Here is a 12956-nt window from a genome sequence, read left to right as displayed (position 1 = left end):
GGCGGTGGAGATTCATCAATTTATGCTTTTTAGGGTGGATGTGGAAATCAAAAGATCTCTCTTGTCCAACCCACAGGGCTAAATGAGCAAAATCTTACAGCGTCTTTAGTTTTGGATGGAATGCGGAAGGATTAAAACCCTGATCTGTTTTCACTGCTATCTGGGCCTCCGTTAGAAACTAAAGCTGGCCATACATGGATGGATGGCCATGGATTTTCAGCAGGTTCCCCATCAAAAATTTGCTTTCCAGGTGGCCGCGTTGGCCCCCTACTTCCCGACACCCTTTAGATGAAAAACTGAAGGAGCCAGGTGGCAAATTGACAGCCGAACAGTGGATGCATCCAATCAGATGCAGCTACTGTTTCAGTATTCTAACAGCCACTACCGGCAGCTGTTATAATACAATTCCCCAGCAGGGGGGGATTTGTTCATGCACGCTGTATTGTGTGGATGGAGGAAAGCATTTGATTTTTTTTTTTTTTTTTTTTTTTTTACACTGTTCAGGCTGAAAAAAAGAAAACAACTCAGTGTGACTACCTTTACCCACCGGAAGTGAGAAAAAAAATGCAACAGAGACAGCAATAAAAGTCTGACAGGGGATTTAGCCCTCCCCTACACTACTAAGAGAAAAAAAAAGATGTGCTTTTATATCTATTCGTGTTGCTTTTAGAACATTCCCCTTACTCCCTTGCTGGAGAAAGCGTTGTCACCACGACAGGAAGTAAGGGGAATCTCTCTAATAGAGCCAAAGATAGAAGTACAAACCTAACAGAGGTTCTAACCCCTTTCCTACTCTAACCAGGATTGACATATTCATCACAAGACATCATCCCCTTCATTCCCCTCTTGACAGTTTTCCTTTAACCCATCACGCTGGATTGTATCAGTGAACTTTCTGGCTATAAATTATATATTAGGCTTGTCTATAAGACTATTTATAAGATTGTCAGACTACATATGTGTACATTGGTTAAGTGTTACTTGGACACAATAATGATCAAGTAAACCACAGAAGGTTTTTCACTAAACAGACCCCCTGGCAATCTCTCCCAGATAATTGTGACCCCACTGGATTTCCTGAGGATAATGCCGGTGAAAAAAAACGCTGTATGTGTGACATCGCTATGTACTCCGGGTCCTTTTCCAGAAAAGCAGAAGGAATGCTTATTGTGTATCCACAAATACTTTATCAGCAGTGTACTGTACAATGCCTTGTATTCCTGATTAGTGTTAATCGTCTTAAAATACGGATCATTACCAAGAAAACACAATGCAGACATCTACTTGCACTGTCCTTCCAACAAGAGAAGAACTCTCCGCTCTAGGCAATTATCCCGTGATTACATATCCTGATAGTCAAGGCACAGGCTCTGCAAGCAGCATAAGAGAACCAAGAAAAAGCTGGATGGCCGCACACTACAATGCAACACCTTTATTGAAGTCAGATAAGATCCAAGCAGTCACATATGGTCACAGAGGTACAGCACAAGTAGCTAACACATTTCATGCCACAGATGGGCGCTTAATCATAGCTAATGTGAATCAGATTGTTTCCTGTATATGTAGAAGTCACCTCCCCTTCAAAAAGGTAATTAACTGGGAAGGGCCACCCACATACACAATAGGAAAACCATTTACCAGAACATAATGCAGAACACCTGAGGCGGTACCAGTATATAACCTGGGATGACACAGAATAGAGCTGCACGATTAATCGTTATCGCGATTTTCCCCTGTTGCGATCTTGATAAAGTATTTCCCGATTTTTTCTTTGCAGAGAATTCTCTCTGCTCTGCGACAGCCGTCAAAAGAAAGGAAAAAAAAAAACAAAAAAACGGTGGAACTTAAGTATAAACATTGTATCGATTTGTCCTTTAGATCAAAAGGAATACACTTCAGTGAGTAAATGAGGGAAGTTTAACTTAAAACAACAAACCTTTTTCTGACATTTGTTGGTTTCACGTTAAAATCTTTCTTTTGCTAGAAAATTAGTTACAATCCCCCCCCCCCCCCAAATTTATATATATATTTTAGTAGGGACCCTAGAGAATAAAAAGGTGGTTGTTGCAATATTTTATGTCACACTGTATTTGCGCAATAGTCGTTCAAATGCAACTTTTTGGGAAAAAATTACACTTTAATGAAAGAAAAAAAAAAAAAAAAACTGTAAAGTTAGCCCAATTTTTTTTGTATAATGTGAAAGATTTTATGCCGCAAGAATCGTGAGAATCGTGATCTTTTTATGCTAAGCAAAAAAATTGTGATTCTCATTTTGGCCAGAATCGTGCAGCTCTAACACAGAATTAAACAAAGTGACATGAAATGACAATTGTTCAAATTACCAAAACCAGTACCGCCTGAGGTGATCCCACCACTAAACTTTTTTATATATTTATTTAAATAAAAGCATGTGTAACAAACACAAAAAAAATGCATACAGTCATAAAACATTGAAGTAAAGTAAAAAAACTCCCTATAAATGAAAACGGTTATGTTTCAATGGAAGGAATATATTCTGTAACTTAAATAACATGGCACCACCGGAGGAGAATAACAACAACAATAACAATGATATAACTGAATTAACAAAAACCTTGTCTAAAACAGAGTGTCACAAAAGACAGAACCTCCAGCGGACCATGTAACAAAATAGGAAGCCCATACAACTTGAAAAAGGGAAGGAAAATGCGGTCAAGCACACTACACTACACGATCGAATACCCAAGAGTTGTAAAGCATGTACACATTGAAAGGTGGATGACTGTGACATGGGGTGTGTCGTCAGCAAAATCATACTGGAATACATTAAATTGAATTAGACCAAGAAATCAAATCTAAATCCAAATCAAAATTACTCTCACAAAATCAAAATGACTGAGTCACAATCTAAATGAGAAGACCCTCACCAAAAGCCTTGCTCCGAATAAGCTACACTGGAAAACAAAAAATGAAGGGAAGGTGACTTCTAGGTATACGGGGGGAAAAACCTAGTTCACATTAGCTATGATTAAGCGCTCATCTGTGGCATGAATCGCGTTAGCTACTTATCCTGTACCTCTGTGACTGCTTGGATTTTATCTGACTTCAATAAAGGTGTTGCATTGGAGTGCGGCCATCCAACTTTTTCTTGCTACTTCTAGTGATAGAAGTATTAGGACAAGAAACTCTCGCTCTGTTCAGCAGCGTACAGTCACTACTAGGTACAGTTCCAGAGATTTTACAGAGCTATTACTAAATTAAATAATGTCTATGGATCAAAGTTTACTTTTTTCCCCCTCTGCATATTACCCAATGAAGACCTCTTGAAACAGTGAAAACTCTTCAAGATTTATTATATATCAGCTCTTCAAAGGGGTTGGGGTCTCCAAACTTTCTAAATTACATGCCTGTGCCTGTGGTCACTAGGAGGAGGAACAGCAGCCCGCCACTGGTGTGGGTGGGAGGAACAGCAACCTGCCGCTGTTGTGGGTGGGAAGGGGGGAAACAGCATCCCGCCGCTGGTGTTAGGGAGGAACAGTGACCCGCCGCTGGTGTGGGTGGGAGGGAGGAACAGCGACCCGCCGCTGGTGTGGGTGGGAGGGAGGAACAGTGACCCGCCGCTGGTGTGGGTGGGAGGGAGGAACAGCGACCCGCCGCTGGTGTGGGTGGGAGGGAGGAACAGCGACCCGCCGCTGGTGTGGGTGGGAGGGAGGAACAGCGACCCGCCGCTGGTGTGGGTGGGAGGGAGGAACAGCGACCCGCCGCTGGTGTGGGTGGGAGGGAGGAACAGCGACCCGCCGCTGGCGTGGGTGGGAGGGAGGAACAGCGACCCGCCGCTGGCGTGGGTGGGAGGGAGGAACAGCGACCCGCCGCTGGCGTGGGTGGGAGGGAGGAACAGCGACCCGCCGCTGGTGTGGGTGGGAGGGAGGAACAGCGACCCGCCGCTGGTGTGGGTGGGAGGGAGGAACAACAGCGACCCGCCGCTGGTGTGGGTGGGAAGGGGGTTAGGGAAACAGCATCCCACCACTGGTGTTAGGGAGGAACAGTGACCTGCCGCTGGTGTCGGTGGGAGGGAGGAACAGCAACCTGCCGCTGTTGTGGGTGGGAAGGGGGGAAACAGCGTCCCGCCGCTGGTGTTAGGGAGGAACAGTGACCTGCCGCTGGTGTGGGTGGGAGGGAGGAACAGCGACCCGCCGCTGGTGTGGGTGGGAGGGAGGAACAGCGAACCGCCGCTGGTGTGGGTGGGAGGGAGGAACAGCGACCCGCCGCTGGTGTGGGTGGGAAGGGGGTTAGGGAAACAGCATCCCACCACTGGTGTTAAGGAGGAACAGTGACCTGCCGCTGGTGTGGGTGGGAGGGAGGAACAGTGACCAGCCGCTGGTGTGGGTGGGAGGGAGGAACAGCGACCAGCCGCTGGTGTGGGTGGGAAGGGGGTTAGGGAAACAGCATCCCACCACTGGTGTTAGGGAAGAACAGTGACCTGCCGCTGGTGTGGTTGGGAGGGAGGAACGGTGACCTGCCGCTGGTGTCGGTGGGAGGGAGGAACAGCGACCCGCCACTGGTGTCGGTGGGAGGGAGGAACAGCGACCCGCCACTGGTGTCGGTGGGAGGGAGGAACAGCGACCCGCCACTGGTGTCGGTGGGAGGGAGGAACAGCGACCCGCCACTGGTGTCGGTGGGAGGGAGGAACAGCGACCCGCCACTGGTGTCGGTGGGAGGGAGGAACAGCGACCCGCCACTGGTGTCGGTGGGAGGGAGGAACAGCGACCCGCCACTGGTGTCAGTGGGAAGGGGGTTAGGTAAACAGCATCCCACCGCTGGTGTTAGGGAAGAACAGTGACCTGCCACTGGTGTCGGTGGGAGGGAGGAACAGCGACTCGAGGCATAGTGATTTGTATCAATGGGAACAAGTATGCCCCAAGGACCACATGCAGGAAAGCAAAGGGTCACATCTGGCCTGTGAGATACCACTGGTCTAGAGCACACAGAGTAGTGATGCTTGCTGCAACTTTCTCTGAAAATTAGAACAAGGGCAAGAGGACTTCAAGGGCCCATTTACACTGTTGTGTTTAAACACACACATTGCAATGTGTTCATCCTTCCCATAATTAAAAAAAAAGAACCCGTTTCCATCTCAGCGCTGCAGTGCATTTTGAAAAATATGGCATGTCCATTTTTTCAAAAAATTTTTAGGGCCCTTTCAGAACCGTGCAGGACAGTTCCAACTTAAAACAAGGCACTTTGCCGTGTTTGCTATGAAGTCAGTTCACACCACTTTGTTACATTGTGTGGGCAAAAAAAAAATAAATGCTACACATTTAAATTTACATGTAGTACATTTTTCTTTAGTGCAGTATGTTGTGAAACAAACCACCACATCGCAACACTGCTGCAGTGAATACAACTGAATGAAATGTTACTGTTACCATTTTAATAAAGTTCCAATAAACAAAGTAAACAGTGTGATGTGCTAAAAATACACCTTTGTGGCTGTGCGTTCAGCACCTCTACTGGTGTGAATGAGCCCTTGGTGTATTGGAAGGCCCATAGAAGTCAATGACAGTGCATCGAAATATGCAAAATGTGTGTTTTGAGGTGTTGGCAACAGGTATGACTGTTGGTCTATTTACTCCAAATTCTAAAAGTGAAAAACACATTGAAAACATGCATCAATACCAAATGCTAATGCACAAAGTAAATGCATGTTTGCACATGACAATGCACCTGCCTAACACTACAAAAGTAGCACACCTCTTCACACATGCACATAGATCTAAATGGGACCTCATTTGTATTTCAAGACATTTTTTTTGTTTTAGTTTTGGATAGCTCCGCTGTCTTTTCCAATGGCTGTAGCCACTGATCAGTGTATTCAGACTGCAGCGGGTCCCTCTGTCAAAATCCACTGTGCTAGAGGGGGCATGGGGGATTCCTCTGTCCACTTTTATCAAAAAGTCAGGGGAGGAACTCCCCCCTTACAACGATGGCAAGTGGGAGGAATGACACCCTTTACAGCCATGGCCAGTAGGAGAAATGCCCCTCCCTTTACAGCCGTAGCCAGTGGGAGGAATGCCCCCTTACAGCCGTGGCCAGTGGGAGGAATGGCCCCCTTACAGCCGTGGCCAGTGGGAGGAATGGCCCCCTTACAGCCGTGGCCAGTGGGAGGAATGGCCCCCTTACAGCCGTGGCCAGTGGGAGGAATGGCCCCCTTACAGCCGTGGCCAGTGGGAGGAATGGCCCCCTTACAGCCGTGGCCAGTGGGAGGAATGGCCCCCTTACAGCCGTGGCCAGTGGGAGGAATGGCCCCCTTACAGCCGTGGCCAGTGGGAGGAATGGCCCCCTTACAGCCGTGGCCAGTGGGAGGAATGGCCCCCTTACAGCCGTGGCCAGTGGGAGGAATGGCCCCCTTACAGCCGTGGCCAGTGGGAGGAATGGCCCCCTTACAGCCGTGGCCAGTGGGAGGAATGGCCCCCTTACAGCCGTGGCCAGTGGGAGGAATGGCCCCCTTACAGCCGTGGCCAGTGGGAGGAATGGCCCCCTTACAGCCGTGGCCAGTGGGAGGAATGGCCCCCTTACAGCCGTGGCCAGTGGGAGGAATGGCCCCCTTACAGCCGTGGCCAGTGGGAGGAATGGCCCCCTTACAGCCGTGGCCAGTGGGAGGAATGGCCCCCTTACAGCCGTGGCCAGTGGGAGGAATGGCCCCCTTACAGCCGTGGCCAGTGGGAGGAATGGCCCCCTTACAGCCGTGGCCAGTGGGAGGAATGGCCCCCTTACAGCCGTGGCCAGTGGGAGGAATGGCCCCCTTACAGCCGTGGCCAGTGGGAGGAATGGCCCCCTTACAGCCGTGGCCAGTGGGAGGAATGGCCCCCTTACAGCCGTGGCCAGTGGGAGGAATGGCCCCCTTACAGCCGTGGCCAGTGGGAGGAATGGCCCCCTTACAGCCGTGGCCAGTGGGAGGAATGGCCCCCTTACAGCCGTGGCCAGTGGGAGGAATGCCCCCCTTACAGCCGTGACCAGTGGGAGGAATGCCCCCCTTACAGCCGTGACCAGTGGGAGGAATGCCCCCCTTACAGCCGTGGCCAGTGGGAGGAATGCCCCCCTTACAGCCGTGGCCAGTGGGAGGAATGCCCCCCTTACAGCCGTGGCCAGAGGGAGGAATGCCCCCCTTACAGCCGTGGCCAGAGGGAGGAATGCTCCCCTTACAGCCGTGGCCAGTGGGAGGAATGCCCCCCTTACAGCCGTGGCCAGTGGGAGGAATGCCCCCCTTACAGCCGTGGCCAGAGGGAGGAATGCCCCCCTTACAGCCGTGGCCAGTGGGAGGAATGCCCCCCTTACAGTGATGACCAATAAGAGGAATGCCCCCCTTACAGTGATGACCAGTGGGAGGAATGCCCCCCTTACAGCCGTGGCCAGTGAGAGGAATGCCCCTCTTACAGCCGTGGCCAGTGAGAGGAATGCCCCTCTTACAGCCGTGGCCAGTGAGAGGAATGCCCCTCTTACAGCCGTGGCCAGTGAGAGGAATGCCCCTCTTACAGCCGTGGCCAGTGAGAGGAATGCCCCTCTTACAGCCGTGGCCAGTGAGAGGAATGCCCCTTACAGTAATAGGCAGTGAGAGGAATGCCCCCCTTACAGTGATGACCAGTGGGAGGAATGCCCCCCTTACAGTGATGACCAGTGAGAGGAATGCCCCCCTTACAGTGATGACCAGTGAGAGGAATGCCCCCCTTACAGTGATGAGCAGTGGGAGGAATGCCCCGCTTACAGAGATGGACAGCGAGAGGAATGCCCCCTTATAATGATGAGCACCAAGAGGAATGCATGGGCAGTGAGAGGAGGGAGGCATTAAAACTATACAACTGAACCATGTTTTACCACCCCTCATCCTCAAAATGCTCCCCCTTTAGCTGGAAAGGCAACATTGGGGAATGGGCAGAGGATCACATGCTGTGGCATGGACTCACGCTGCAACTGCCCCACAAATGCGCATGTTAGTCAGGCATATAGGGGGTTAAAACAGGCAGTTCCAAATGCAGATCACTCTTCAGACAGCAATGTGAGTGTAAACAAGGCCTAAAACCCTGAAGGCCTGCAGCACTGTACAACAATCACGTGCGTTACATACAGTTGTCGCGCAACCTTGTTCACCTAAATAGGTTGCGTTTGGTGGTTAGTATCACCTGCAGAACGTGATCTATGGTATAATTTTTGTCGTGCTGCAGCAATGTGTATTAACATGGCTGGGGGCCATGTTAACTTCCTGCTAGGCAGTTAGGGGGGAAAACTGCAGCTCAACCACCTATCTTTACCACCCACTGTCACCCGAGATCATTGGACCCAGAACCATGTACACTCCATCAAATTGAAGGTCAATCAGCCACAGCTCATGAAACCCCTAGCAACATCTGGAGGAATCCTAGGGATTCATGGAACCCTTGATAAGAATGGCTGCCCTACGCTCTCTGAAACCAAAATATGACAGTAGTATTGGCTCTCACTGTATTATAGTACTGTTTTCAAACCTCTCTAACATCTTGTGGAATGACCCCATTCCTGACATCAGACTGAACTAGAAGGGATGTGGCCCCCAGCAAACAAGGTCTGCTTTTACTTTTCCCTAAACCGATACTTTGTGCCAGAACTAAAAAAAAAAAATGGCACAAGAAGAGAAACGTTTGAATCAAATAAGTTCTATGAAGCTGCAGGGAAACATATGGTGTTAGGTTTTAAACACAATTTATTTGATTTATTGTGTTCTAGCCTTGCTGTTCTATACTGGAGCTCTGTCCAAGTATCCTGTGCGAAGGCTGCATAGAATACACTTTTGTATGGTGTGCGGGCTACGTCTAAAGGGTCAGCAAAACCACAAATTGTATTCACCCGTCATTGCCTCAATTTAATCAGCTGGGAATGAATAAAGTATATGGTTACAGAGCTAGTTAAGCACCGTACAACAGTTAGGAGAGTCAAGTGTGAGTCTTGTGAAAAGAACTTGGATGTCTGTATGAGGCAGGCTCTGCTGAATAATGGTAGAATTACTTATGCAGAGATAGATAGATAGATAGATAGATAGATAGATAGATAGATAGATAGATAGATAGATAGATAGATAGATAGATAGATAGATAGATAGATATCAAAATTTGTTTCCTTGGAGGAAGTTAATCAGCTGATCGACGGGTTCTATATTAATAAGAAACTTTCCAGCATCCTGCTAGACATGCAAAATAAATTCTCCCAGATATGGACCCTGTGGATACAATATGCTCATCTGTCAATGTCCATGGATTGCTATAACTCTTTATAGTAGTCTAGAATTGGGGTGCCGGCTTTGGGCATTCCTGACGCTCATCCCCCCCCCCTTACTCCACCCCTCTTTCCCATCTTCCTACCTTGGACATCCTTCCTTTCTTTTCCCTTCTTTCTTATTTCCTTGTTGCAGATCATGTTGTTTTTTCAGACTTGATGTCTTGATCTGCTTATTGTTTTGTGGCCTGCAACAAATTTACCAGGCTAATTAATACCTAGTCTGCAAGCTACAAGTTTTATTAGTATGCCATTTATACTGTTGGATGCTTTTACATTCTCGGCAGTTATGTTTCGGCTGTCTAATATCTTCTTGGCAATTTCAAAAAGTTCCCGTATGCCATGTTTTGTACCTCAAGTTATTTCAATAAAAATCTATTGAAAGTGAAAAGAGAAAGAGAAAAAAAAAAAGAAAGAGAAGAGAGAAGAGAATACATATAGAGAAAAGTGAGAGCGAGAGAGCAGAGAGCGAGAGAAGAGAGCAGAGAGCGCGCGAGAGAAGAGAGCAGAGATCGCGCGAGAGAAGAGAGAGAGAGCGCGCGAGAGAAGAGAGAGAGAGCGCGCGAGAGAAGAGAGAGAGAGCGCGCGAGAGAAGAGAGAGAGAGCGCGCGAGAGAAGAGAGCAGAGAGAGCGCGAGAGAAGAGAGCAGAGAGAGCGCGAGAGAAGAGAGCAGAGAGAGCGCGAGAGAAGAGAGAGAGAGCGCGCGAGAGAAGAGAGAGAGAGCGCGCGAGAGAAGAGAGAGAGCGCGCGAGAGAAGAGAGAGAGGGCGCGAGAGAAGAGAGAGAGGGCGCGAGAGAAGAGAGAGAGGGCGCGCGCGCAAGAAAAGAGAGAGCGCGAGAGGAGAGAGCGCGAGAGGAGAGAGCGCGAGAGGAGAGAGCGCGAGAAGAGAGAGCGCGAGAAGAGAGAGCGCGAGAAGAGAGAGCGCGAGAGAAGGGAGAGAGTGAGCGAGAGAAGGGAGAGAGTGAGCGAGAGAAGGGAGAGAGTGAGCGAGAGAAGGGAGAGAGTGAGCGAGAGAGGGACAGAGAATAGCGAGAGGGACAGAGAATAGCGAGAGGGACAGAGAATAGCGAGAGGGACAGAGAATAGCGAGAGGGACAGAGAATAGAGAGAATAGAGAGAGGGACAGAGAATAGAGAGAGGGACAGAGAATAGAGAGAGGGACAGAGAATAGAGAGAGGGACAGAGAATAGAGAGAGGGACAGAGAATAGAGAGAGGGACAGAGAATAGAGAGAGGGACAGAGAATAGAGAGAGGGACAGAGAATAGAGAGAGGGACAGAGAGATGGAGAGAGAGAGGGGGGATAGAGAGAGAATAGAGAGAGAAAAAAAATAAAAGGGAGAGTGAGAGAGAGAACAAATAAATAGAATAAAATACATAAAAAGGAACAAAAAAGTCTGTTTTTTTTTTTTGTCTGAGTATAGATCTGTGTTTTTCCCTCAACCATATTTGAATCAATTTACAATATATATATATATATATATATATATACACACACACACACACACACACACACACATAAATACATACATACATACATACACATCAGCACAGGTAGCCACACACAGACTAATGTTATATACAATGAGCCTGTCACTGTCTGTACTATCCTGTCCTGTAGAGAGATGTGATTGGAAGATTGATAAGATCGCTGGTTGCACCATACACTTCTTACTGATCTGCTTTACTTCTAATCAGATTTTCCATCCAGATTGATGAGAACAATTTCAATGGAATCATGTTATTCCTGAATCAATAACACAGTATGTGTCTTATGAATTGATGGATTGGATGGATCCATCGTCCAGGTGAGGCCGATCACAGATCGCACAGGTGTATGGAGTATGTGATGATTGTATGGAGTTTGTTCCCTGAATACACCGAGCCATCCCTCTCCGTACAGCCCAGACCCGCCGGGCCGGATCGCACTTGTAGAGCTCAGGCTCGGTCCTCTCTCTCCCGGTACAAGTAGTTAGAAGTGAAGTCTGGGTCCCGCCCATGTCAGTGAGTAGAGGGGGGGGGGTCGGTACAGAGTGGGGGGGGGGGAGTTCTGTCATTACCTGGTGACAGCTCCCCCTCGCTGAGGTCCCCGGAGTCCGTGTCCATGGCTGGGGGTCCGGCCGCTCCCTTGGATCACTCCCCGGCTGCTCTCTGCTGATGACACCGCTGAGCTCCGCCGTCTCTGGCTCCGGGTGAGCTCTGCGGATCCGCATCTCCGAAGCTTCCCAGCGATCCAGACAAGGGAGCGAGCTGAGACCAATCAAATTGCGGCGTTTGTCCCCGCCTCGACGTCATCACCAATGGGAAGAACTCTTTAGCCTCATGGCAGCAGCAGCATAACGTCTGTTCCATGCCTGCAGAATCCGAGATAGCAGAGCGCTGTACATAGGAGAGAGACCCCTATCACTGTACATAGGAGAGAGACCCCTATCACTGTACATAGGAGAGAGACCCCTATCACTGTACATAGGAGAGAGACCCCTATCACTGTACATAGGAGAGAGACCCCTATCACTGTACATAGGAGAGAGACCCCTATCACTGTACATAGGATGTGAGAGACCCCTATCACTGTACATAGGAGAGAGACCCCTATCACTGTACATAGGAGAGAGACCCCTATCACTATACATAGGATGGGAGAGAGACCCCTATCACTGTACATAGGAGAGAGACCCCTATCACTGTACATAGGAGAGAGACCCCTATCACTATACATAGGATGGGAGAGAGACCCCTATCACTGTACATAGGAGAGAGACCCCTATCACTGTACATAGGATGGGAGAGAGACCCTTATCACTGTACATAGGAGAGAGACCCCTACCACTGTACATAGGAGAGAGACCCCTATCACTGTACATAGGAGAGAGACCCCTATCACTGTACATAGGAGAGAGACCCCTATCACTGTACATAGGAGAGAGACCCCTATCACTGTACATAGGAGAGAGACCCCTATCACTGTACATAGGAGAGAGACCCCTATCACTGTACATAGGAGAGAGACCCCTATCACTGTACATAGGAGAGAGACCCCTATCACTGTACATAGGAGAGAGACCCCTATCACTGTACATAGGAGAGAGACCCCTATCACTGTACATAGGAGAGAGACCCCTATCACTGTACATAGGATGGGAGAGAGACCCCTATCACTGTACATAGGATGGCAGAGAGACCCCTATCACTGTACATAGGATGGGAGAGAGACCCCTATCACTGTACATAGGATGGGAGAGAGACCCCTATCACTGTACATAGGAGAGAGACCCCTATCACTATACATAGGATGGGAGAGAGACCCCTATCACTGTACATAGGATGTGAGAGACCCCTATCACTGTACATAGGAGAGAGACCCCTATCACTGTACATAGGAGAGAGACCCCTATCACTGTACATAGGAGAGAGACCCCTATCACTGTACATAGGATGGGAGAGAGACCCCTATCACTGTACATAGGAGAGAGACCCCTATCACTGTACATAGGATGGGAGAGAGACCCCTATCACTGTACATAGGATGGGAGAGAGACCCCTATCACTGTACATAGGATGGGAGAGAGACCCCTATCACTGTACATAGGATGGGACAGAGACCCCTATCACTGTACATAGGATGGGACAGAGACCCCTATCACTGTACATAGGATGGGAGAGAGACCCCTATCAC

The 12956-nt window shown here is 48.9% G+C and overlaps 1 protein-coding gene across 1 annotated transcript in view; it reads right to left on the bottom strand.

Annotated features, from left to right (window-relative positions):
- The window catches only part of TNFAIP8L3 (TNF alpha induced protein 8 like 3), a 156169-nt gene extending 144631 nt beyond the window's left edge, over positions 1–11538 (bottom strand). Inside the window, exon 1 of the mRNA XM_073618705.1 lies at positions 11341–11538. Coding sequence (XP_073474806.1) covers positions 11341–11386 — 46 coding nt within the window. The 5' untranslated portion in view covers positions 11387–11538. The remainder of the gene's footprint in view (positions 1–11340) is intronic.
- Positions 11539–12956: the final 1418 nt, after the last annotated feature.

This window comes from Aquarana catesbeiana, linkage group LG03, assembly GCF_042186555.1.
Source record: "Aquarana catesbeiana isolate 2022-GZ linkage group LG03, ASM4218655v1, whole genome shotgun sequence".
Classification (NCBI taxonomy): Eukaryota; Metazoa; Chordata; class Amphibia; order Anura; family Ranidae; genus Aquarana; species Aquarana catesbeiana.
Note: the sequence above shows the minus strand (reverse complement) of the source record. Positions and strands in the feature narration are given on the sequence as shown.